Source organism: Laccaria bicolor, genomic scaffold (assembly GCF_000143565.1).
Source record: "Laccaria bicolor S238N-H82 LACBIscaffold_58 genomic scaffold, whole genome shotgun sequence".
Classification (NCBI taxonomy): Eukaryota; Fungi; Basidiomycota; class Agaricomycetes; order Agaricales; family Hydnangiaceae; genus Laccaria; species Laccaria bicolor.
The window spans coordinates 184,572-207,345 of NW_001889929.1; the positions used below are offsets into that span (position 1 = coordinate 184,572).

General features: G+C 47.5%; 7 protein-coding genes across 7 annotated transcripts; 6 read left to right on the plus strand and 1 right to left on the minus strand.

The window, feature by feature from the left end:
• Positions 1-2,500: 2,500 nt before the first annotated feature.
• On the plus strand, positions 2,501-4,229 carry LACBIDRAFT_313263 (uncharacterized protein; the record flags this gene model as incomplete). The annotated part of the gene is made up of 13 exons (XM_001888731.1): positions 2,501-2,677; positions 2,731-2,763; positions 2,824-2,996; positions 3,053-3,135; positions 3,192-3,386; positions 3,436-3,577; positions 3,630-3,796; positions 3,846-3,848; positions 3,911-3,913; positions 3,973-3,975; positions 4,035-4,104; positions 4,157-4,159; positions 4,220-4,229. 13 exons carry the CDS (start codon positions 2,501-2,503, stop codon positions 4,227-4,229), a joined length of 1,062 nt encoding a protein of 353 aa, XP_001888766.1.
• A 1,304-nt stretch (positions 4,230-5,533) lies between these two features.
• LACBIDRAFT_313264 (uncharacterized protein) lies at positions 5,534-5,998 on the plus strand. Its single transcript, XM_001888732.1, has 2 exons — positions 5,534-5,653; positions 5,708-5,998. Exons 1-2 carry the CDS (start codon positions 5,552-5,554, stop codon positions 5,897-5,899), a joined length of 294 nt encoding a protein of 97 aa, XP_001888767.1. The 5' UTR covers positions 5,534-5,551; the 3' UTR covers positions 5,900-5,998.
• A 315-nt stretch (positions 5,999-6,313) lies between these two features.
• On the plus strand, positions 6,314-8,459 carry LACBIDRAFT_255256 (uncharacterized protein; the record flags this gene model as incomplete). The annotated part of the gene is made up of 9 exons (XM_001888733.1): positions 6,314-6,670; positions 6,730-7,050; positions 7,111-7,421; positions 7,475-7,568; positions 7,630-7,806; positions 7,846-8,041; positions 8,112-8,254; positions 8,321-8,379; positions 8,435-8,459. The coding sequence occupies 9 exons, from the start codon at positions 6,314-6,316 to the stop codon at positions 8,457-8,459; spliced, it is 1,683 nt and encodes a 560-aa protein (XP_001888768.1).
• A 168-nt stretch (positions 8,460-8,627) lies between these two features.
• Positions 8,628-9,738, minus strand: LACBIDRAFT_334053 (uncharacterized protein; the record flags this gene model as incomplete). Its single annotated transcript, XM_001888783.1, has 5 exons — positions 8,628-8,976; positions 9,028-9,297; positions 9,357-9,481; positions 9,550-9,621; positions 9,676-9,738. 5 exons carry the CDS (start codon positions 9,736-9,738, stop codon positions 8,628-8,630), a joined length of 879 nt encoding a protein of 292 aa, XP_001888818.1.
• A 206-nt stretch (positions 9,739-9,944) lies between these two features.
• Positions 9,945-11,728, plus strand: LACBIDRAFT_313267 (uncharacterized protein; the record flags this gene model as incomplete). Its single annotated transcript, XM_001888734.1, has 6 exons — positions 9,945-10,124; positions 10,175-10,253; positions 10,321-10,661; positions 10,739-11,293; positions 11,354-11,590; positions 11,645-11,728. The coding sequence occupies 6 exons, from the start codon at positions 9,945-9,947 to the stop codon at positions 11,726-11,728; spliced, it is 1,476 nt and encodes a 491-aa protein (XP_001888769.1).
• Positions 11,729-15,535: 3,807 nt separating this feature from the next.
• LACBIDRAFT_255292 (oligopeptide transporter) lies at positions 15,536-18,368 on the plus strand (the record flags this gene model as incomplete). The annotated part of the gene is made up of 11 exons (XM_001888735.1): positions 15,536-15,681; positions 15,746-16,365; positions 16,420-16,578; positions 16,637-16,719; positions 16,773-17,141; positions 17,191-17,295; positions 17,352-17,420; positions 17,477-17,582; positions 17,642-17,792; positions 17,847-18,154; positions 18,211-18,368. The coding sequence occupies 11 exons, from the start codon at positions 15,536-15,538 to the stop codon at positions 18,366-18,368; spliced, it is 2,274 nt and encodes a 757-aa protein (XP_001888770.1).
• Positions 18,369-19,007: 639 nt separating this feature from the next.
• Positions 19,008-22,729, plus strand: LACBIDRAFT_313271 (uncharacterized protein; the record flags this gene model as incomplete). Its single annotated transcript, XM_001888736.1, has 22 exons — positions 19,008-19,049; positions 19,100-19,391; positions 19,441-19,546; positions 19,599-19,821; positions 19,880-19,963; positions 20,014-20,017; positions 20,069-20,199; positions 20,259-20,296; positions 20,352-20,465; positions 20,521-20,576; positions 20,626-20,718; positions 20,769-20,852; positions 20,900-20,999; positions 21,054-21,085; positions 21,143-21,327; positions 21,378-21,407; positions 21,464-21,628; positions 21,688-21,902; positions 21,956-22,032; positions 22,089-22,236; positions 22,287-22,379; positions 22,438-22,729. 22 exons carry the CDS (start codon positions 19,008-19,010, stop codon positions 22,727-22,729), a joined length of 2,604 nt encoding a protein of 867 aa, XP_001888771.1.
• Positions 22,730-22,774: the final 45 nt, after the last annotated feature.

The window sequence follows — 22,774 nt, forward strand, 5'->3', positions numbered from 1 at the left end:
GAGACAAGGTGCCTTTGTTCTGGCCGCTTTCACCTTTGCGTTCCGATAACATCTCCCCTACGCCAGAGTGGTCCAAATCGTATGATAAAGTGAACGTCGTCCTCGGATTGACAGTTTCCCCTCCTTCAGCAGTACGTATCCCTCCCTGGTTAATGCACATTCACGTAATAGTGCAACAGGACAGATCAACTAGCGCGGGATCGTCAACGAGTGATTTGCGACCGACAACTGATGCGATATTCAAACTGGTGGATCGGTAAGTGTACGCTCGCCGCGTTTAACTGCTTCCCAAACTCTTACGTTGGTAGGTTCCGGGTGCTGGTAATCGGCAAGGTGGTTTCCGAAAGTTCGTTCTTGTTCGGGTGTGCTTACAACGTTTGCTTATAGACCGGTGCGGGGAAATCATCTCTCATCAATCGATGTTTTGGTGTCACGGAAGCGGTGAGCAAGTCTCGTACTACCCCCTCTCGATCTATGAAGACTGACGTTTCTTAGGCAGTGTCGGAATATAAGGCAGGCATATCGGACATCAACACCGCCATCATGGCCCGCGAAAACGGAAGATTCGTTCTGCACGATAGTCAGGGCTTTGAGCCTGGAGAGGACAGAAACTTCCAGACAGTGGTCAACTTCTTGAAAGCCCGCAAAAATATGCCAGATGTAAAAGATCAGGTTCACGCCGTCTGGTGAGTTTACTTACCCTTCATTGGTTTTGTATAAACATGACTGAAGATTCTTTAATAGGCTATGCTTCCCCGTGCCACTATCAGCGGACGAACGTTTGTTCGAAAGAGGCGTTGAAGAATTCTTTCGTATGAAGGCTACTGGAGAACTTGGTCCTGGTCAGTTTTCGATCTTCCCTGTTCAGATGGATGCTCAGTAGCTGCCTCAGTTCCCATAATCACAATCTTTACGAAGTACGATACACTGGTTGACGAGATCGAGTATTCCCGGGACTTTCGAAATCGCATGAGGGCGTTGGACAAGGAAACTCGAAGCAAACTTCTTATCGAAGAGACAAACACGATGTTCCAAGAGCTTTGTGTGCTCCCCTTTGAACGGGTCGTTGGTTCAGACATCCCACATATCGCTGTTTCGAGTACGATTCACTCAAGCGAAAGATGAGCTTTGCTGACAGTTACTGTAGCTAACGAAGAGTACAAGGAAACCAGCAAGACTTTACGTGACCTAGTGAAACTCACTGCTGACTACGTGAAGCAATGTCTATCTGTTGAGGTTGCAGAAGAGGTTGCGGTCCTGTCAGCCGTAGCTCAACGCATCAATCCAGCAGTGAAAATTGATGCAGTGATCGCGTGAGAGTATCAACTTCTTCAGGAGACTTTTCTAACATGATGTGATTGAAGAGTTGGGAAGAAGCGTACGCATTTTCTGGCGCGTCAGAGAATCGCTACCTGATCGCACTACCTTTCTATTATCAGGTTACTGGCGGGGCCTCGCCTCCAGCGCAAATTTTCCGGGGAAGACTCTAGAAGCATGCCTTCAAGTTTTACATGCGGATATCGTCCGCATTTGGAACATCCAGGACGACTTTGCGGTAATACTGGATACTGTTCTCCACTCCTCGCCGTACTTACGAAGTGTTTCCTGTAGTTCCTGGAGAGCAAGGAATTCAAGGCGCTGATGATGGGGCTCGTCGGAGAGCAATACGACAAGCTAGCCAACCCTAACATCATGATGTAAGATCCCATTGTCTCTGGCTTTTCACAGCACGCCAATACCAGCTCGTTAGTCCTGCCTCATTGTCAATGTTGGGTTCCCTCGCCGGAATCTTGGCGGCCTGCGCTGGACCTGCTGTTCCTATTGTGCTTCCTATTGCTGCAAGTCTCGTCGTTGCAAAATGGGCATATGATGTGTATAAGCAATCGTATGTTTTTTTAATCCTCTTGGTATATCATCGAGTCAGACAAAAACATACAGACAGCTCACGCTACAGCGGCTAATGGCTTACATCGTCGACCTAACCATCATAATGCAGATCATCTTCGGTCTCGTCGTGAACGCTCAATTGCGTCTTTCTCGCCGTCTCATCAAACTCGCGTTCACGACATTCAGCGAATCACGGGAAAGGGTGCAAGTCCACAACGAGATCAAGGAGCACGTCAAGCATGCTGGACGTGCTGACAGGGATGCAGCTCTTGCTAAGATCTTGCAGTTGATCGAGAGCTATCGCATGAAGTCAGAGGATATGGAAGAGTTGCAGAGTAAGATGGCGGGGTTTGCGAATATTGAGGATGAGCCTTGGGTGGTTCCCCACCCTTAATTTGCGGTCGAATTATCCACGTATTGTAGTCGCATCTTTTATAGTTTCTAGGCTGTTGAAGTATCCCTCACTTTCAACAATCACGTCCAGGTTGCTGTTCCTAAGATGTTCAGCACGTGTCAATCGCCATCCAGCGCATACTGGCGCCCGGCGCCCGCTTGTGCTCTAACTATCAATTCTCACCTGCACCATCGAAGAGCCCTCAGCGTCTACATCAAGATGTTTCACTCGTCTATGCTTCCGAATGCGACTATATGGGCGAGCACAGTTCGCAAGGAGATCCGCCGCTTCCGTATCCTCATTGTCGGTCGGGCGAACGCTGGCAAGACAACCATCCTCCAAAGGGTTTGTAACACGACAGCGTTGCCTGAGATAATCGCGCCGACTGGTGACAGGGTATTTTGCGTGGTTTGCTTAGAAAACACTTTTGAAATCATTTCCTTCGTTAGATCGACTTGTCCACGATCAGTCCGTCTGCCCAGGTGCGCCTCATTTGCCTGATTTTATTTTTCCCACCACCGCCCGACTCATGACGCCTACAGCGCGGGGAGCATGATATCGAGAACGAAATGGTGTTTAAAAGCAACCCAGGCTTTGTCTTTCATGACTCGCGTGGATTCGAAGCTGGCGGTTCCTCTGAGTTCCAGACGGTCAAACAATTTATCGCGAACCGCGCCGAGCAGAAGCTTTTGTCTGATCGACTTCACGCCATCTGGTCTATAAATTCCTGTCCCATCTGATGATAATGATTCTGATTACCTTCATCTTAAGGTACTGCATTCCTACAAACGATGCTACCCGGCCAATCACGAGAGCCGAATTGGATTTCTTTGAGGAGTGTGGGACGGGAAATGGCAAGTAACTGAGCAACATTGATTTGGAGAATTATCTGACTGTTTTTCAACTATAGTACCAGTGATCGTTCTGTTTACCAAGACTGACTCAATGGATTCCCGCATGACGAAACAACTGATTAAGGCAGGATATACTGATGAAGAAGCTGAACAACGGGCACCAATACAGGGAGTCATTGACTTTCAGGAACGCTTCTGTGGCATTCTCTATCAAAAGAAACATCCTCCCACATCTCATTTATTTTTTCGAGGTACAATTTTTTATTCTTGTCATTCTAAATTTGATCCCGCCTTCTATAGAAATGCAGCACCCAGAGGCTGATGTTGGTGGCCTAATTAAGTCTACTGCAGAAGCACTTGCATCAGATAAAAACTTGCTACAACTATTTGTCTCGACACAACAGACTAGTCTCAACTTGTGCATTGAATATGCAATTAAACGGCAGGCTGCTTCATTCTCTTTCTCCTCAATTCATTATTGATGGTAACATCAGAGACTTGCTAGATAAGCTCAACACTCTTTCTGCTTTGCAAGAGAGGCTTCTTTCCACAACAGAAAAAAACAATGTCAGACTTGTCTTGCCTATATTGCAGTGGTTCCCACATCTGGTCAGACCTTTACTTTTTTTATTCTCACATACCAATACTTCTCTGATAGGATGTAAGTGATACTTTGATATCTTATGTGATTCTCTAATCATATTTTGCAGTGTGTAAGTTGGCTCTATAACATTTCTGCTCAACTTCTCTTGATTTGTAAATTGTCATTTTCCAGACTGTGAGCAGATACTCTCTGATTCAATTTCATTTGCCCTTTTATTCTGACATCTTGAACAGTATGTATGTTGGTCACTTACCACTCTTTTGCTCTTTTCTGGCTAAACAACCATGTAAAATAGATGGCAAGTTGGGTTTCAGAGATTTATCTGATGGTGCTGATATCAGGCTCTTACTTTTGAGGCTGCTCCAGTAAGTCCCAGAATAACTGTTGCCTTTCTCTGCACTAATCATTTCTCTTCAGACTGTAAGTATTCTAAGTTAGTTAAATGAATTTTAATTCTAAAGCTAGGATTTTCCACTATAGGTGCATGTAAGTTATCATTCAAGTATCCCTATATTATGTCCAATGCTTATTATCACGGTTCACATTTTATTCAATGATAGAATGTATGTATCAGATAACTGCTGATGATGCCTCTACTAATGACTTTAACAGATGGTAGGCCTTGAAAAAATCACTTTTGTGGTGGTGTTAACCATCAAGAACCTCTGATATTTAGATTGTGAGTTAAATCATCCTGTCAAGAAGTAACTTAAATAACATGATTTCTTACAGCCTGTATGTTGAAGATTATCTGCACTATAGAACAGCACTAAAATATTGTTTTGATAGGCTGTAAGGCATAATATTACTGATTTTTTGTATAGTCTTAATAAGTATCCTAATAGCCTGTGAGTTACTTTTTTGCAGTACTTCACTTAGACTGATTTTTTTAGCCTGTATGTGCAGCATGATCTATGTTGTTGATAGGGTTGATTAATATTCTCATTCTGCACTTGCACAGTATGTGAGTACACTCTAACATTAAATTTTTGATTTTGACTAACAAGTCTCTACCAGAGTGTGGGTTTAAATTGTTCATATCTGTGCAATCTAATTTGACTGCTATTCAAGTTTAAAGGAACTGTAAGTATTGTTTTCTCTGACATCTTGAGTATAGGAGATTTATTTTTCATTAGGATCTTGGTGTAAGTGATTACCTGAACCTGGTGATCATAGGTTCTGACACTCTTTTTGGGGTGAAATCAGTGGGAGGTCATTTAGTCTGGTTCTCATCTCTCACCTCTTGCTGATTCACTTTTTATTAATAGAATGTATGCGAGACTAAAATCATGCTTATGCTAGGACTGTTGATAAAAAACTTCATTTAGGTTGTAAGTCTGTCCATTCTTTTTTGATGAAATAAGCATTTAGATCTCTCCAGACAGTAAGTTAGCTTTTTTTTTGCCTTAGAAAAAACTGTCATATCAAAATTCTCTCCCCCTTCAATTATAGATTGAGGTATGTTTCCTTTACTTTGTCTATAATTTGATGTTAAGGTGCACATCTAGATTGAGAAGATCCTTGGCCTCAGATTGTGGTCAAAGGTAAGATTCAGTAATATTCCACCCTTCAGAAAGTTACTGATATTCCTTTTTCAATTGAGCTTGGAAGTCTTGGTGGCCCTCAGAAAATTGCCAAGCTTGGGATTGGTATGAATGCAATATTTGTCTTGAATATTCAGATTCAAAGAACATTGTCTTTTTCTAGCAATAGCCATCATCGCTGATTTTTCCTTCTTCCTATGGGACTGCGCACCATCAAACACTCATGTGCACATGGTGCTGGCATATAAGAAGTATAAAACATCTTGCGATGAAAATGCACTTCAAGAGGTCATCAAAGAGGCTTTCAAGGATTATGACCATAAGGACTTTCCAGACAAAATGGTCAAGATTGCACTGGACTACCGACTTTGTAAGATTTTCTACTTGCTGATTTTCTACATCTCATGATTTTCTGCACAACCAGCAAAGACTCCAGCTTGATACTCAAATTATGTATGATGTTTTCGAGGTACAACCTTATACCGCTCTTCATCTAACCTTTGTTCTTGTCGCAAGTGCTTACCAAGGCCATCTTCTAGCAATTTCTATTCCCAATTTACCGGCGATTTTACTTCTGTATACCAGCTACCTCCGTGGTGGTTCCTCAAACTTTTAGTACCATATCTCTCGTATTTCGTCTGTGTATTTCCAAGTCCATGCCACATATTCTACCCTCTGTGCAATATTTTTTGGGAAGGTGACCGACTGAACTTTACCGCGTTTTCCGGGCCCGTCTGTAATGTTCAGATAATCGATGGCTAAACCAGTAAGTCGACAATACAACATAAAACTTTGAAAATAAAGGATGTCACGAGCGTCAAGGCGAAGACTTAGAGTATACGAGAAAGAAGACAAGCCGCCCACAGTTGATCGGCGCCGGAAGATCGTTGATCACACGAGCAAGGTATTACCGGATTAGATAACGATAAGCGATTCGAGTCAGAACCCAGCATATGTCCAATTTTTCAACAATCTCTCCTTCAACCCCACCCTCACTCTTTTTGTTCGGAAGAAGTGACATATCCCGACTATGGCGCCGATATACATCGACGAAGCAGTTGGCTCAGATACCACCGGAAACGGAACCATAGAAGCGCCCTACCAAAGTCTCGGCGTCGCCTTGTTCAATCACCCAACAACAACGACTCCTGCGTCGTTTTTAATCCGAAAGGATGCTGCGGGTACGTATGAGGAGCCCACGCAGTCGTCTTTGAAGAAGGCGAAGAAGACTGCGGATGGGTTGGAGAAGAAGAAGAAGAAGGCGGAGGAGCTGGCGGAGCGTGAGGCGAAGGAGAAGGGGGATGAGAAGGAGAGGAGGGAGAAGGTTCTTGTGGAGAGTAGGAAGATTGTGTTGGAGGAGGATGGGACGCTGCCTAAACCGACTAAGGTGTGTATCTACATCTACGTTGTGCACATGGGTGTTTACCTACGAGATGATAGAGCAAGATCGGATACCTGGAATCGCTACGATCTAAACGCGTTAGGGTCTTTGGGTGGGTACACCGCTTGCGCCAGCAAAAGGACATCATCTTCATCGTCGTGCGGGATGGGACTGGGTACCTCCAGACTGTCCTTTCTGGCCGAGTGGCACAGACGTACGAAGCGCTAACACTGACACTCGAGTCCTCCGTCGAAGTCGTCGGCACACTCCAAACCGTACCAGAAGGCAAGACCGCTCCAGGTGGGCACGAGCTCGTCGTCGATTACTGGCGGGTTGTCGGGCCTGCTCCTGGCGCTGAAGACGCGTTCACCAATAGGTTGAACGAGGTTCGCCTTTCGTGTTCCTTCTCAATTCACTGCGTTGCTAACCAACTCACTCATCTACAGAAATCCGATCCTTCGATCCAAGCCGATCTACGCCACCTCGTCCTACGCGGCGAAACCGCCTCCAGCGTCCTCCGCCTGCGCGCTGCACTCCTTATTGCCTTCCGCGACTCTCTGACTGCGCAGAGCTTGATCGAGGTGACGCCCCCGTGCCTGGTCCAAACGCAGGTAGAGGGCGGCGCGACGTTGTTCAAGTTGGATTATTATGGGCAGCCGGCGTTCCTTACGCAGAGCTCGCAGCTTTATTTGGAGACGTGTTTACCGAGCTTGGGAGATGTGTTTTGCGTGCAGGAGAGTTTTAGAGCTGAGAATAGGTAACGCGTCTTTGAAACGATAATATGGTTTTGCTAATTTGTGCGTGCACCAGTCACACAAGACGCCATTTGAGCGAATATACCCATCTCGAAGCTGAGCTTGCGTTCATCACATTCACCGATCTCATGGATCACATCGAGGAAATCGTAAGCTACCTTACTTCTTTTTTTTCCCTCATCACCCACCTCACACTCGTTTACTTTACAGATCTGCAACACCGTCTCCATCCTCCTCGCAAACCCAACCTCCGCCTCCCTAATCAAATCCCTCAACCCAAACTTCATAACCCCCTCCAGACCATTCCTCCGCCTTTCCTACGTAGACGCTATAAAGTGGCTCAACGCGCACGGGATCAAGCACCCTAAAGAAGATGCCGAAGGCAACGTGATCAAGGATGAGCAGGGTCATGTGGAGATGGTCGAGCATGAAGTTGGTGATGATATTGCGGAGGCGGCTGAGAGGCAGATGACGGATATCATTGGGACGCCGGTGTTTTTATATGGGTTCCCTGCGGAGTTGAAGGCGTTTTATATGAAGAAGATGCCTCAAGGTGAAGGGGAGACGACGGTGTTCACGGAGAGCTGTGATTTGTTGATGCCGAATGTTGGCGAGATTGTTGGTTCGTTTTGTTTTTTGGGCTCTTCTTGCTTTGGTTGCGTGTGTTGAATTTTCTTTCTTTTGCGATGTAGGTGGATCGATGAGGATCGCGGATATGGAAGAACTTCTGGCTGCGTATAAGAGGGAAGGTATCGACCCGGAGCCTTACTACTGGTTCACTGATCAGCGTAAATACGGGACGTGCGAGCATGGTGGGTATGGGCTTGGCGTTGAGGTTCGTTTTCTCCCTCCATCTTCAAGACTTGCTTGTTCGATAATATTGATGCTATATTTCTTACAGCGTTTCCTCGCATGGCTCGCGAACAGGTATACAGTTAGAGAATGTTCCTTGTATCCCAGGTACGCTTGCCTTCTTTTATGACTATCACCGCCATGATTGATCCATTTGTTTTAGATGGCCCGGACGAGCAACACCTTAAGCCGGTCAACGGGACGTTTCGTGGGCGAGTGATGCAACTTGTTGGAAACCAGCAGCTCAATTCTATAGAGTATCAGTTTGAATTTTATTTTGGCTAAGCATCCATCACAACTTTTGGAAGTCTTACTCAAAGTACCTCCTTGATCGCGTCATACATAGAGCGCAGAAATCAATCCAGCGCACAGCCGTAAACCCGACTAGCGACATCTCGCCAGCTATCCCTTTTGATGGCGTATGTCTCCGCATAGTCCACTTCTAGATGGTGCAGCCTCTTTCCTACAATCACAAGACTGTGCAGGGGTTCCCCGAACGCGGCTGAGGGGTGATCCCGGAGTTCTTGGAGAGTTCCAGCGACGATGCGTTCGTTTTCGGAGCCGCCGCCTACGCGAGACAGCGCGATAGCGAGGGTGTCTGTTGATGAGAGGATACCTTCGTTTCGAGATGCTTCTGTTTCGAGGAGCTGGGAGACGGCTGTGTGGATTGACATGTAACGCGGTGGTTCGTATATTTTACGGCCCCTTGGTAGCAAAGTGAGTTTTGTAAGATGAAAATAAAAGGGACGAGCAGACCTAGCTAGATTTTCTTCGCTCTGTTCCTTGACTTTGATATCCAGCAACACGAGCGTATGCATGCCCAATTTAACGTTCTCCTTAATCCGATCGTAAAAACTGTCGGGCTTCCATGTATCTGTGAAAAACACCAACGATACGGTTTGTCCAAAGTTGTATAATTGGAGCCCGCACGCGCCGACGGCGTTCATTATGGACGCGTTGTGCACTACGCGGGTGGGGATGTTGAGTGCTCTAGCGCGAAGGATGATGTCCGTGTGCGTCGTTGCCCTTTTCTTGATCCGTGAGCACAGGTAGATTTGAAAATTCAAGAAGAAGGGCGAACCCACCCAAAAGGATCCCCAACGACTAGAAGCGACACGTCCTCCTTATCCGCGTCTTTTAATATCTCATCACTCTGCGTCTCGACCATGTCGCGATCGGCGAGTATGAGTTGTTTTTGGTAAAAATCTTCCTACATGAAAAATGGATGGGCTGGATTTGGGAGGGTGATGATGGTTCGGTTGGTTTGTGGGTACGAACCAGCCTGCGTTGATTGATCATGAGGATGGACGTGTAGGCTTCGAGATAGACGCGTGTTGAGGATTTGATTGCCTAGCGAGGGGGGTTAAGATCTGGTCGCTGTGTATAGTGTAGAGGAAGACGGACCTCGAGACCACGTAGTGTTATGTCTTTTTCGTCAGAGAGACCAAGGCCGATGATGTAGAACATGTTGGTGGTGAAGAAAGTAAAAGAGATAAGATAAGATGGGATCAATTTCGGAGGTACATACATCAAAACTTGATGCTTCTGAGCCTTTTCTCTGCAAAGGTCCAAATCACCAGCACCGGCCTGCTCGGTCAACGTTTTCTGTCAAGAGTTTATAAGAACGTTCATGTGAGCTTTTTTCTATACATATCCTCGCTGAAATTCATCCAATGCCTGCGCGCATCTTCAGGGCCCCATTCCAGGACCTTCCCTTGGACATTCTTCCCCCCATCCTCGCCCAGTTGACGGATAGAAGGGACTGGCATGCATGTACTGTTGTCAGTAGGTCCTTTAATAGAGCAGTTACTCCGTTCTTGTACCGGACCCTCGATTCTAGGATAATATCAAAGGTGTGTAATCGTCGCGCGCGTGAATCATAACATGACGCCGAGTTCATTAGACACTGGTTCACCACCCTTCAAGTACACTGATCCGCCGACCAGATCTCGCCCAATACGTAAGGCACGTTACTGAAACAGGTGCGTACCATCTCCTCGCAAGATCGTCGTGTGGGGACTATGTAACATAGCAGCAATACGCACACAGGCACAATCCACCGCGGCGTCCTTCCACAATACCCAAACATAACCGCCGATACCCTCAAAGCCCTCTCCCTATGCACCAACCTCCGCTCAATGACATGGGTCGACGACTCATCCACAACCTTTGCCTCACTCTTCATCTCCTTCCTCACCGTCCTACGCACCCTCCCCTTACGCGAACTAACCATCCGCACCCACTCCGATTTGGGCGAACAAGTCTGGGCTGAACTCATCACCCTAACCGGCCTCCGAAAAATATCCATCTGGTGCATGGAAGGTCCCCCTCGTGTCTTACAAGGCTGGTCAGAGCCCCTCGGCAACACATTGACGCATCTAGAGCTGGGAGTCAGTGTCTTTTCATATCCCTGTTCCGAATGTGCGTGCTCACCTCCCGTTTAACTCTCCTCTGGGCCTGACAACAGAGATGTGCGGGCGTCCCACCAACCATCCTCATTTCAGTTCTTTCGCAACTCCCTCTTTTAAGAGACTTACGACTAAAAGGCGCCCCGGCGTCAACGATACCCACCATCGTCACCGTCCTACCCAACCTCCGTTCCCTAGACACCGAATACCTCCTCTCCGGCACCTCCTCCCACCGCCGCCTCAACACCACCCCCGGCAGCAGCTCAACATCACCAACAACAACGCGTCCTTCCCCCCGCAAGGCCCTCCAAAATTTGACCGTCCGCACCTCCTCCATGGACGCGTTTGGCCCACAGAAAATGTGGCCGTGGATAAGGGAGCTGGTCGGCACCATCCCGGGCTTGGAGACCTTCCGCCTGCACGCGTTCACGATCAACGGGTCCGAGACGTCCATTCCGAGAATGTTCTTGTTGGATTTGGCAAAAGTGCATGGGGGGTCGTTGACGGCGTTTATAGTCCCCAATGTTATGCTTACGTTGAAGGATGTGGAGTGTCTTGGCAGTTTGTTTGGTGGGCTTGGGGAGTTGGTGTGTATGGTTGCTAGTGGGGATGTTGTGAGTTTCTTCTTCGCGTTAGCTAAATTCAGAGAGAATGAATTTGATGAATTTGAATAGGCGTCGATTGCGGAGGCGGTGTCGTATGCCCGGAATTTACATACCCTCAAGTTACAAGTCCAGTGGATCCCATCTGGAGGAGCCAGTGCGGGGAAGACGAAGTTTACGTTGGAAGATGCGACGAATATGATGTTGCCACAGAGCAACTCGGACGTGGCGGATAAGGACAATGATAAGGAGACACCTATCAAGGAATCGCGGTTGAGAGTTATTGGGATTGGGAGTGTCTTGTATACTGTAAGTTGTTTTTCCTTTGTACTCATTGGGTCGATTGACTTGTGTTGAATCAAGGGCAAGTGGATTTTGGATGAGAAGGATGGAGGGACGAGGTTCGTGGTCACTGCTGGTGTTGCGCAGGACAAGTGGCAGACTTGACTTGACTTCAACTGGGCCTGGGTGGTATTTATGTATGCAGCATCAGCAAACGGGAGAGGATATATTGAAATGATTATGATACACATTACTTAACCCTGAACGCGTAAGTGGATTTGAGTGGATGGTATGACGACAATGATATGTGCAGAACTTGAACAGATCATCCGTATGGGCTAAGCACCACGACCGCGACCACGGCCACCACGTATAGGTCCTCCACGACCTCCACGACCTGATAATCACAATCAATACAGAACGATAAAGTTGAAATGCTCAAAGTTAACGTACCTCTCATTGGCGCTCCCCGTCCTACGAGTCACATCCAAGAATCAGTCATCTTATAGCATGGAAAAGAAGAGAAAAAAGGAGAACGCACCACCCCTCATACCCATCCCCCCACCTCCTCCACCACCACGCGCGCTCCTTCCCGCCTCGCGTGCCCTGTTCTGTTCGTCCTTCACCGCGTCGAGGAGGGTGTCTGGGACGCGCAAGTATTTTATCTGTGTCAAAATCAATTCAGTGTCTTCATCAAAAGCCATAGCTAGCACAGAAGGGACGACACGAAAAAGGGCTAAGGGGAAAACGCAAAAACGCACCGTGCTCCCCCTAATATAACACTCCTTCAACTTCCAAAACCGATCTCCATCCGGATTAGTCTGATATACCTCTCGAAGCGTGATGTTCATGAAGTTGTCGCAGTTGACTAGGTGGCCGTTGAACGTTTCCCCATTTTTGAGCTCCACCAGCTGTTTTCGTTCGTTCGAGGTGAGATGTGTAAGTGAGAGGAGGGGGACGGACCATGGGTTTGTTTTGGGCTGCATTTAGGAGGGAGAGTGGGAGCTGTGCACGTTGGAGTTGTTTTAGTGGGATCTGGGAGAGGAGAGGAAAAAAAGAGATGTGCAGACCATGTTGGTGAGGAGGAGGTTGAGGTTGGGTGAGATCTGCTGACGTCATCATGATTGCTCTGGACGATGAGAAAAATATATTCTTCGGCGTCTTTGTGCAGCTACGTAAAAAAAGATCGACAAGATGCTATCCAACGCAATCCGCCACAGATTTTACGACGTAGCCATGATAGGGATAGGTATTATGGGGAAAGATTCGACTTGGATTTATGTAGGCATGACAGTTGACTTCATACCACCAAGTTACAGATGTCATTGATACGTACGTAAATTCCCATATCCTGGTGCAGTGTGCACGTCAAAAAAAATCAAATGAGCGCCGAGCGAGACATAAGAACGGTGTAATGCACATCCCATGGCGGGGCTAATTGTCCATCGCGATTCGTGTCGGTGTCACGGCCATATATGTTCAGTGTGGGATGAGACGACATTGAATTTATTGACGTTGACAGCGACTTCCATATTCCAAACTGTTGCTCATCTGCAAGGCTTGGCGGGTGGAGATACTAATCTGAGATGCTTGAGGAGGTGTAACGTGTTTGAGATATTTTGGCGTTCCTTGGGCGGGTGGGGGTTGCCGTGTACTTACCCCATCGTTGCAGAGGTGAATGGGTATCCTGATTATCGGCGATGGCACGCGATGGCCTTGGTACATTATGACAAGGAACGTCAACGTCAAGAAATTTGAAATTTCTTGGTGTCGGTCTTGAGGAGATAATTCACGTGGATATCCGGTAATCTTATTCAAGGTGGTTGTTTGTGGTCATTCGTCCTGTGTTCGTGTGGCTGAAGGGAGCTGCCGACGCTGGTCGGTGATCGCGGCAGCGGGGCGCGTTCTTGGGTCGAGCTTTCAGATGGAAGCGATATAGATACGCAGGTATTAGACCAGACGTTGGGGAGGTTTCGTGCTTGGGCTCGCGATAACGCTCGGAATTGCTCTGCGACTCGGAGGCTCGATATATCAACCCGAGTCGGGAAGCTTGGAAGAGGTTAATCGAGACATAGTAATTGAGTTGGGAATATTCCGTTGCAGGGTTAACGCCTTGGTCGACTGTTTTGAATCCAATTTGAGTCTGACGGATATGAGCGTGTAATGTCAGATCAACCCTGGGTTTGCGTGAATGGGATGGTCAGCTTTTGGTTTTCAGAGAGAGCTTGAAACTCGCGTAGACTTGCGTGTGTAGTTGCGCGTGAATGTGCCCACGCTGTGATGGTGTGGTTATCGCCAATGTATCGCGTTGGAATGTTGGCTCAAAGTTGTACGATGATAGTTGCCACGTCAGGCACATAAAGGGGCTTTTCATAGTGCACGGTAGACTGGTGCTGATAATAGATCGTGTACCTGACTCGAGGATTCTTCACCGCGAGTGCAAATGAGAGAGCTTGAGAGAGCAAGTCAACGTCGTGGCAGCATTTTGAAGTGTTGTGAAGTATTTTTGCGGGCCGACATGGAACAGGGCGGTTGCTGCGCTGAGTCAGCAAGACGTCAAGGTGGAAGCAAATGTGCGGAGGAATAGAATCAAAACTCGAATCGTTGCTCGAATGCTCTGCAAAAAAGTTCAAGTTGTGCTCTCTTTTATCGACGACGCATATAGAGGATAAATTGACTTTGCTTGATCGGTGCTAGCGTCACTTCTGGAAGAGTGCGGCGGAAGGGGACTTGAAGGGAGGGAGGTCCTTATTTGTGATCTGGATCCAGGCACCTGGGAGAGTTTAGTGATGTGCCTGGTGGAAATGATTGGCTGAACAGGTCCTCTCTCACAAAGTCCCATCTCTTCCCTCTCCTCCCTCCACCGACTCCCCTCACGACGGAGTCCTCAACGTCCTCATAGTATTCTAGATGAACAGGCCCCCAACCGCAGCATCGGCGAGGCCAGGGACCTCCAGCGGTGCCCGCCCCGTTACTGCTGGCTTTGACTGGGCTCAATACCCGCCAAATCATGACCTGCCGGAGGAGGAGTATGAGGAGAGTGACGACGAAGACGTGTTTGCTTTCCTACCCCCTAACACTGCCGACCAGGAGGAGCAGACCCGCAAGGAAGAGGGTACCCACGACTTGCAACACTTTCCACCAGATTCCTCAAGTGGTGATTATCTGTCAGCATCTACGTCCAACCCATGGATACCCAACGATCCCATCTTTGCGAATTCAGTACCGGACCAATCGTCGATAGAATATCCATCCCCTACATTCGATCCCTACGCTCGCTACCCTGCAGACTCGTTTTCAACACAAGGCGCTGGCCCTTCTACGTTCAATTTTAATTACATCTTGCCCCCGCCGCAGTCCCCACCGTCAACAGATTCAAATACACAAGGCGATGATCCCTACCGCTTAAGAAGGTTGAACACCGCTGCAACGACGACCGTATCACATGGCCCGACGACAGCTGATTCCCATGACGTCGTCCGTGTCTCCCTACCTGGAGATGGATACGAAACGCCAGGGAGCGAGAAGGACCCAGAGGCTGGGAGGAGACGAAAATCAAAGAGGGACCCATCGTCGCTGACGGACACGCTAAGTATGAGCCGAAGCATGATTGACGATGATGCTAGTGGAAATTCAATAAAGTGAGTTCCTTTTGTCCTCCCATTCGCCTTTGCCCCTCCATGCCTTTGTGTTTGCTCTTCTCGTACTGCGTGGCGTGCAAAAGAATCATTGAAAATTTATACGTCGCGTTTCCGTTTCGCGCTTGCTTCTCGTCTTCTTCGACGCCCTCACCGTGGGCATTTTACGTTTCTTCGAAGCGCATGTTTTGCAAGATCATGTCAAAGCCCAAAACGCGCTTTGAATCTTGGGCCCCTCAAGTACCTTGTGCTCCTTGCCGTTTTTTTCTCATCCTTGCTCATGTCTATCAAGTCTACGCATTCGATTCCTGTGACGCTGACTTCTTCCAACAGAATGGGGTTTGATTTGGACGCAATAGAGGATGAAGACAGTCCATACCCTGAGGTCAGAGCATCCGTGTCGAATGTCGACGACCCAGACATGCCGGCGATGACTTTTCGGATGTGGTTTGTCGGGCTCATCCTGTGTATAAGCAGCGGGTAAGCATCTCTTCTGCCAATTTTTCTTATCTTTATCATTCCGTGGTAACATTCGCTTGTCCAGCGCCCTCAACGTCTTTTTCAATCTCCGATCACCAGCGCCGACAGTCGTTCCCCTCGCCCTCCTCCTTATCTCTTATCCCTTTGGCAAATTTCTCGCCTTCACCCTCCCAATTACCGTTTACCATATTCCCCTTCCTAATCTACCCGCGCGCCTCGTACCCGCCTCCACCCCTCTCTTCCTTGCTCGCTTCCTTCGACCGCTCACATACCCCCACTCCTTCGAATTCTCCCTCAACCCCGGTCCATGGAATATCAAAGAACACGTCCTGGTCTTTATCATGGCCAATGTGGCTGTCAGCAGTCCATACGCTCTGAGCGCCATCGTGGTTTCGGAGATCTTTTATGGCTTGAAACTCGGATATTGGTTCAGCCTCGTGCTTATATTAGCTACGCAGCTGACAGGCTTTGGACTTGCCGGACTGTGTCGCCGATTCCTGGTTTGGCCTGCCAGTATGGTGTGGCCGCAGAATTTGGTTGCGTGCACGCTTCTCAATACGCTGCATGCTGAAGACGAGGATGATGGTATTGGGATTGGAATTGGAAATTCGGGCAAGGGTATGTCGAGGTATAGGTTCTTTATTATTACCTCGGCTGCAAGCTTTTTCTTCTTTTTCCTTCCTGGTAAGTTGCTTTGAGAGGTTTCTTTGTGAACTCGCTGATTAATTTTTTGTGTAGGATTTCTCTTTGAAGCCCTCTCGGTATTCTCGTTCGTCTGTTGGGCGGCGCCGAAGAACGTCCCTGTCAATCAACTCTTCGGCGTGCGCTCTGGTCTTGGGATGAGCGTATTGACGTTCGATTGGACTCAGATCAGCTGGATCGGGAGTCCATTGATGGGTACGTGCTTGCCCCACCCCCTAACTCATTTAACTGATGATCCGCTTGATTCGTATAGTACCCTGGTGGGCTGAAGTTCATATCTTCATCGGCTTCGTGCTCTTCTATTGGATATTGACTCCAGCGTTGTACTACACCAATGTCCGTTCTTTTCTACTTTTCTCCCCAACCCCTAACTAACATCTGCCACTTAGTCATGGAAACTAGCCTACTTCCCAATCTCTGCAAACGAGCCTTATGATCGCTTTGGCAATGCGTATAACGTCACCCGCGTTCTTCGCCCTGACGATACCTTCAACGAGACCGCGTACAATGAATATTCGCCGCTCTATCTTCCTGCGACTTACGCGATGACGTATCTTCTGGCCTTTGCCCTCAGCACATGTGTCATTGTCCACACGGTACTGTATCATGGACGTACGTTGCTGAATGGCTTCAAGAAGATAAGGGTCGAAAACGATGATATCCATGCCAAGCTCATGAGGAATTATCCAGAGGTACCTGATTGGTGGTACGCCAGTGCTTTCTGCGTCTTCTTCAGTTTGGCGATTGTAGCTGTTGAGGTGAGTTTTCCCTTTCTATTACTCGGGTTTGCAATTGATTGATTATCAGGTTTGGGACACCAATGTACCGGTTTGGGCGCTCTTGCTGTCGATTGCCCTCCCTGTGATATACATCCTGCCTTCTGGGTTTATCTATGCGATGACGGGCCAGGGAGTATGCGTTTTCTCTCATCTCTCCAAAAATGTGATGGTTGACAGTCTTGATGATAGATAACACTGAACATTCTGGCTCAAATCATCCCAGGAACTCTCCTTCCTGGGAAACCTTTTGCAAACATGGTACGATGATTGTTCATCAGTCCATCTGTTTCGGGGCTGATTGCGCCCTTATTTAGATCTTCAAGGCCTATTCAGTTCAGACGTTGTCGGAGGCGACGTCCTTCGTTCAAGATCTCAAGCTTGGCCATTATGTCAAAGTCCCACCTCGTGCGACCTTTATCGGTCAGTTCAATCTTCCTTTTCCTGTACTTCCAAAGCTGACGGGTAATCACACTATGAAGTCCAAATGGTTGCAACAATTCTCGCCGCCTTTGTCCAAGTCGGAGTTAAGGAATGGATCTTTGCCAACGTTCCCGGGATCTGTGAACCCAATCAGCCCAGCCAGTTGACGTGTCCGCACAACCAAGTCTTCTTTACTGCATCTGCCGTTTGGTGAGCGTTTACTTTGTTGGGTTTCCTCTCTGTTCATTGGCTGATTGGTTCAAGGGGTCTAATCGGCCCAACACGACAGTTTGGGACAGGGTCCATCTATCACCCACATTTGTATGCGATCATCGTAGGCGCTTTCCTCCCGCTGCCATTCTGGTTCTGGATGAAGCGATACCCATCGTCATGGGTCCGCTGGGTGAGCACGCCCGTCATCCTGAATGGAGTGTCCTACATTCCACCTGCCACTGGCATCAACTACTCCTCGTGGTTCGCGGTTGGGTTCCTCTTCCAGTATATCATTCGCAAGAGGAACTTCCCCTGGTGGAGCAAGTTCAATTACGTGCTTAGTTCCGCGTTGGATAGTGGTGCGTTTCTTGTTCCAATAGTTCACAAATTCTTGAATGCTCACCTGTTGTGATAGGCACCATTCTGTCGGTTATCTTTATATTCTTTACCCTCCAGTTTCCCAAGGGTGGTACAATTCAAGTCAAGTGGTGGGGAAACCTTGTGCACATGGCCAGTATGTCATGTTTATCCCATATCTCCTTCGTCGTAGTATTCAACACTTTTCGATTTTAGCTGCTGACTGGAACCGCACATCCTTCTTACCGATTCCACCAGGCGGTGTAAAATAAACACACATCTCAATCTCGCTCCTTTCCCTATCTTGGTCTTTCGTGGTGATAAAGGATGTATACATATAATCAAGGTTTCTTTCAACTCTCCCTCGCTCATTCATACCCTTCGCCGCCAGACCGACTCTTACATTCCTTACTACCGTTCTGTGGGAGGAGCGATACCTTCTCACCCAGCAACGGACTTTATCTGTCAGCTCCTTCGCCCTCCCCACTCCTGCTTCCCCCTCTGTTGCTTTGACTAGATTTGTTTTCTCCAACCAACGATATAACCCACCAATATTTTCTGTGCCTATAGCTTGTATATTTGTTTTTTTCTCCGGTTCTGCCCTTTGGATGGCTAGGAGTACAGTACGTAGTAGGTTGGTAGTCAGTATTAGTGCAAATAAATTTCTGGCTGTAACATGAGTTCTAGATCTTGTGTTCTCGGCCCGGGACAGGGCCGCCGCACCTGAGCGTGGTTGATCTCGCCCAACACCGAATTCGTAGGAGCCCAGCCAAAGTACAGCTTGATCCTTGTCACAAGTCGATAAGAAGCACTTGCTTATTATCGTGAAGTTCCCTTGAAGTTGCGCTTGGACTCATGTCGAAGAGCGATGTGAACTCCGATGCTCATCATGCCGAGGTGGGTCTCATCCCTGCATGCCAAGCTTTCGCTAAGGCGCTTCGAAATAGGCTTTATATAACAAGGCAACAAAGGAGGAACTCGCCAGAAACTATGATCAAGCATTCGGACTGTATATCAAGGCGACAGAAGTATTTCTTCATTTGAGCCGTTCTGCGACTCAACAAGAGAGAGAGAAAGCAAAATGGAAAGCAAACGCGCAGAGGGCATTGGAACGCGCTGAGAAAATCAAAGGGTTCATCGAGAAATCAAAGGGTGGAAGCTCGCACAATGCTAATAATGGTCGTGTGCCGCAACCAGAGCTTAGATTAACGCCTGTCGGGATTAACCATTTTTCTCCTCGTGCGTTTTGAGCCTTAACTTACTTGGAAATCATGCTGACACTTTTCAGAGGAACAATTTTATGTTCTGAAGAAGGGAGGATCTATCAATGGTCTCGTCTATTCACTTTGGGACGACCCAATTCATCACGCCGCACCAACGACGACTGTGTATACGTGCGTTCACCCAACATTTCCATCCGTCCGAATCTCATATGTCCTGCCCTAGCGATCCTGATGGCCAACCAAAGTTATCACCAGAACAGCAGAAAGTTTCTCCTGTCTGGCGCCGTCCAACCCTATCAACAGGATCGACATCTGGTAGTTTGTTAGCAGCATCAGTCTTCCGCAAGATCCTCCCTCAAGATATTTTACAGCACATTGTGACAGACTGTTCCGTGTGTGCCTCAATATCCGTTTGCCTCGAACATGCGCGCCGATTCGGCTCTAATGCAAGTTTATTTCGATTTCTACGCGATTACATATCGACAACTCTCCTGTGACTTTTAGATCGCTGAATCCGCTTTATGCAAAGCCAGAACTATCGACGGCCGTTACGATGTTAGGATTCTGTTTAACGGAGATTGGAGACGTGTAGGTCTTTGCATATTCGTTTTTGCGTAACAGTTCACCGCGTTACATAGGTTGGTAAGTTGTATCATCTATGTGTTGCTGGGCGCAACATGAATATGTGTACAGTGATCGACGATAAGCTGCCTTACGACTCCGTTGATGGAACATTGATGTGCATGTCGGTTTTTCCACATGGCGAACCAAGGAAGGGTGGCGGGGTTGCGGAAGCTCTGTGGCCGAGCCTTCTAGAGAAAGGCGTAAGTTCGCTTGTAAAAATGCTGCTATTGACCTTGTCATTTCTGAGCCAACTTTCTAGTATATGAAGCTAATGGGAGGATATGACTTTCCTGGATCGTAAGTCCCTTCATCCGCTTTGTTGAATACATATTCTGACTTTGACATGGGATAGAAATTCGAGTATAGATCTCCAGTGTGTATCGATTGGCATCATCATTCTAACATATAATTTACGGCCCCCTAGTTCACTTGCTGGTTGGATACCGGAACATATAGAAATTAAGAGGTAAGAAAATAACTGGATATCCTGCCATTTATTATTTGAAAATGCCAAATTTCAGATCGGATTTTGAAGGGGAAAAGTCCTGGGCACGGATCGAAACTGGCTTCTCGAGTGGTAAAGTTGCCAGCGACTCTATTAAGACTTGTTTAACGACATTTTCCAGGTCAGTGCGTCGTTACACTGGGTACCGGGACAAGCCATAATATTCAGTGGCGGGACGTGAATCTCTTGCCGTCACACAGTTATGCTGTGATTGGTGAGTGGTGTGTCATATGTCCTCCACAAATAAATTAATCATTGCAACAGACGTTCAGGAGACGAAAGGAGGCAGGGAATTGACTGTCCTTGACTCTTGGGTGCGTTCTACTGGTGACATTCAAGAACCATCAAGTTGGTCATATCTTCCCTTTGACCTCCCTCCAAACTGACATCTGTAGGGATACTTAAGATTCCTTGGATTGACGTACTGAATACATTTGATGGTATATACCTCAGTTGGGACCCTGCTCGATGGCAAAAGTCGCTGGTGTTTCACGGGTACGTAAATGAACTGACTGAGCATTTTTTGTCTCATTAAATCCTACGATTCAGAATGTGGAAACGTAATGGCTCAACAGAAGACGGTACGAACTTTTTTCTTCACTTAAAGTGTTCCATCATCGCTTACCAATTTCCGCTAGCCTCTCGCCATGTTAGACTGGATTTCAACACGACTAGCCTCGCAGAAGAAGAGATTTGGGTTCTCCTTACACGACACGTAGTTCAAACCTCTCGCAACTTGGACTTTATCGCTCTCAGAATAGAGATCGAAGACAATATTCTCCCGGCAGTTCTACCGATGAATCAATTAAATTCCCTTTCAACGGTTAGTTCCATCAATTTATAGAACCCTGTGGACTCTACTTATCTGTCCAGGGAACGTACACGAACAGTACGCACATCCTGGTGGGTCATGCAGAACCACATTTTTTTTCGGCTGTTCTAGATGAAGCTCCAAATAGAGACGGATTCGTATTCCAAGCTCACAACGCTCGGGCGCCTTATCGATACTGGGGTCTTACGACGGCGACGCAAGGGAGGTCGGTTTCTCGCTATCCGCTTACTCGCATTCGTCGATAGACATTTCATGGGACGAGAACGTCCCCGATCCTCCATATACGAAAAAAGTAAATCGATCCAAGTTGCCCAATTTGCCGCTGGACCTCCCCTGACTAAATACAACCAGGTTGATGGTAGATGGACGAGCAAAAATGCAGGGGGCAACTGCACCTTTCCTACCTTCATGGTTAATCCACAATATCATCTCCGTATTCATCCTCCGAAATCGCGTGTTGGATCGAATGCCTCGGGAAAGGCAAGGACCACACTGTCCCTCCAAGCAAGTAAGGATGTCCCGATAAACGTTGCGACTGTCTGGTCGCAGGGGCAGCGGATTGTCGAGTACGTTTCTCTTTTGAGATCTCACTGGCTCTTTTCTTAACCACGATCATCAGATTTTCCGAGAAAGACATAGCTGCAAGTTCTGGCGCCTACAGCTATGGTCTCGCGCGAATCGCTAAGGACATTGCCCGTAGGCTCTAACATTCTCATAAAACATATTTCAAAATGAATCGCTTCTGCTCACAGCTGGAGATTACACGGTCGTCGCATCAGCTTTTGAGTCACATCACATGGGGCCTTTTTCTCTGAAAGTGGACTGCTCGTTTCCTTTCGACCTTCAAGAGATTCCGCAAGAGGGTGCGGGGATGTATACTAAAGTTGTCCTTGGTGCCTGGTGCGTGGTTTCAAACTTTGACCTTGCACTTTTTCCAAGACTCTTTTCAGGGAGGAGCGTACGGCAGCCGGAGGACCGAGTTTTGACCGGTATTCCAATAATCCGAGATTCGAACTGGAGGTGCCGTCTTTGGCACAGGTCAAGTATGTTGTCACAGATTCGTATTGTTATTATTTCTTGATTGAACACCGCCAATCTTAGGATCCGACTGCAACTTTTGCAACCCTCTACGGCAACTTCGCTGAACGTGACAATTTACCCTGTTCCCTCTCCCTCTTCTTTTGTAGTATGTAATCTCACGAACTTACGGCACACGGCCACGTCAGGAGCGTACGACGACTGTATCGCGGGGGTAGCGACGCCTCAAATTGCGCTCGCGAAAGGCAAGTATTGGATTGTCCCGTCAACGTATAATCCGGGGATGGAGGCCAGATTTAAAATTATTGTGTATTCTAGTGTGAAGGAGTTTGAGGTAAAGGGATTGTTGAATTGAAGGAGGGAGGCTACCGATTTAGCGATGTACAAAAAACAATTATCT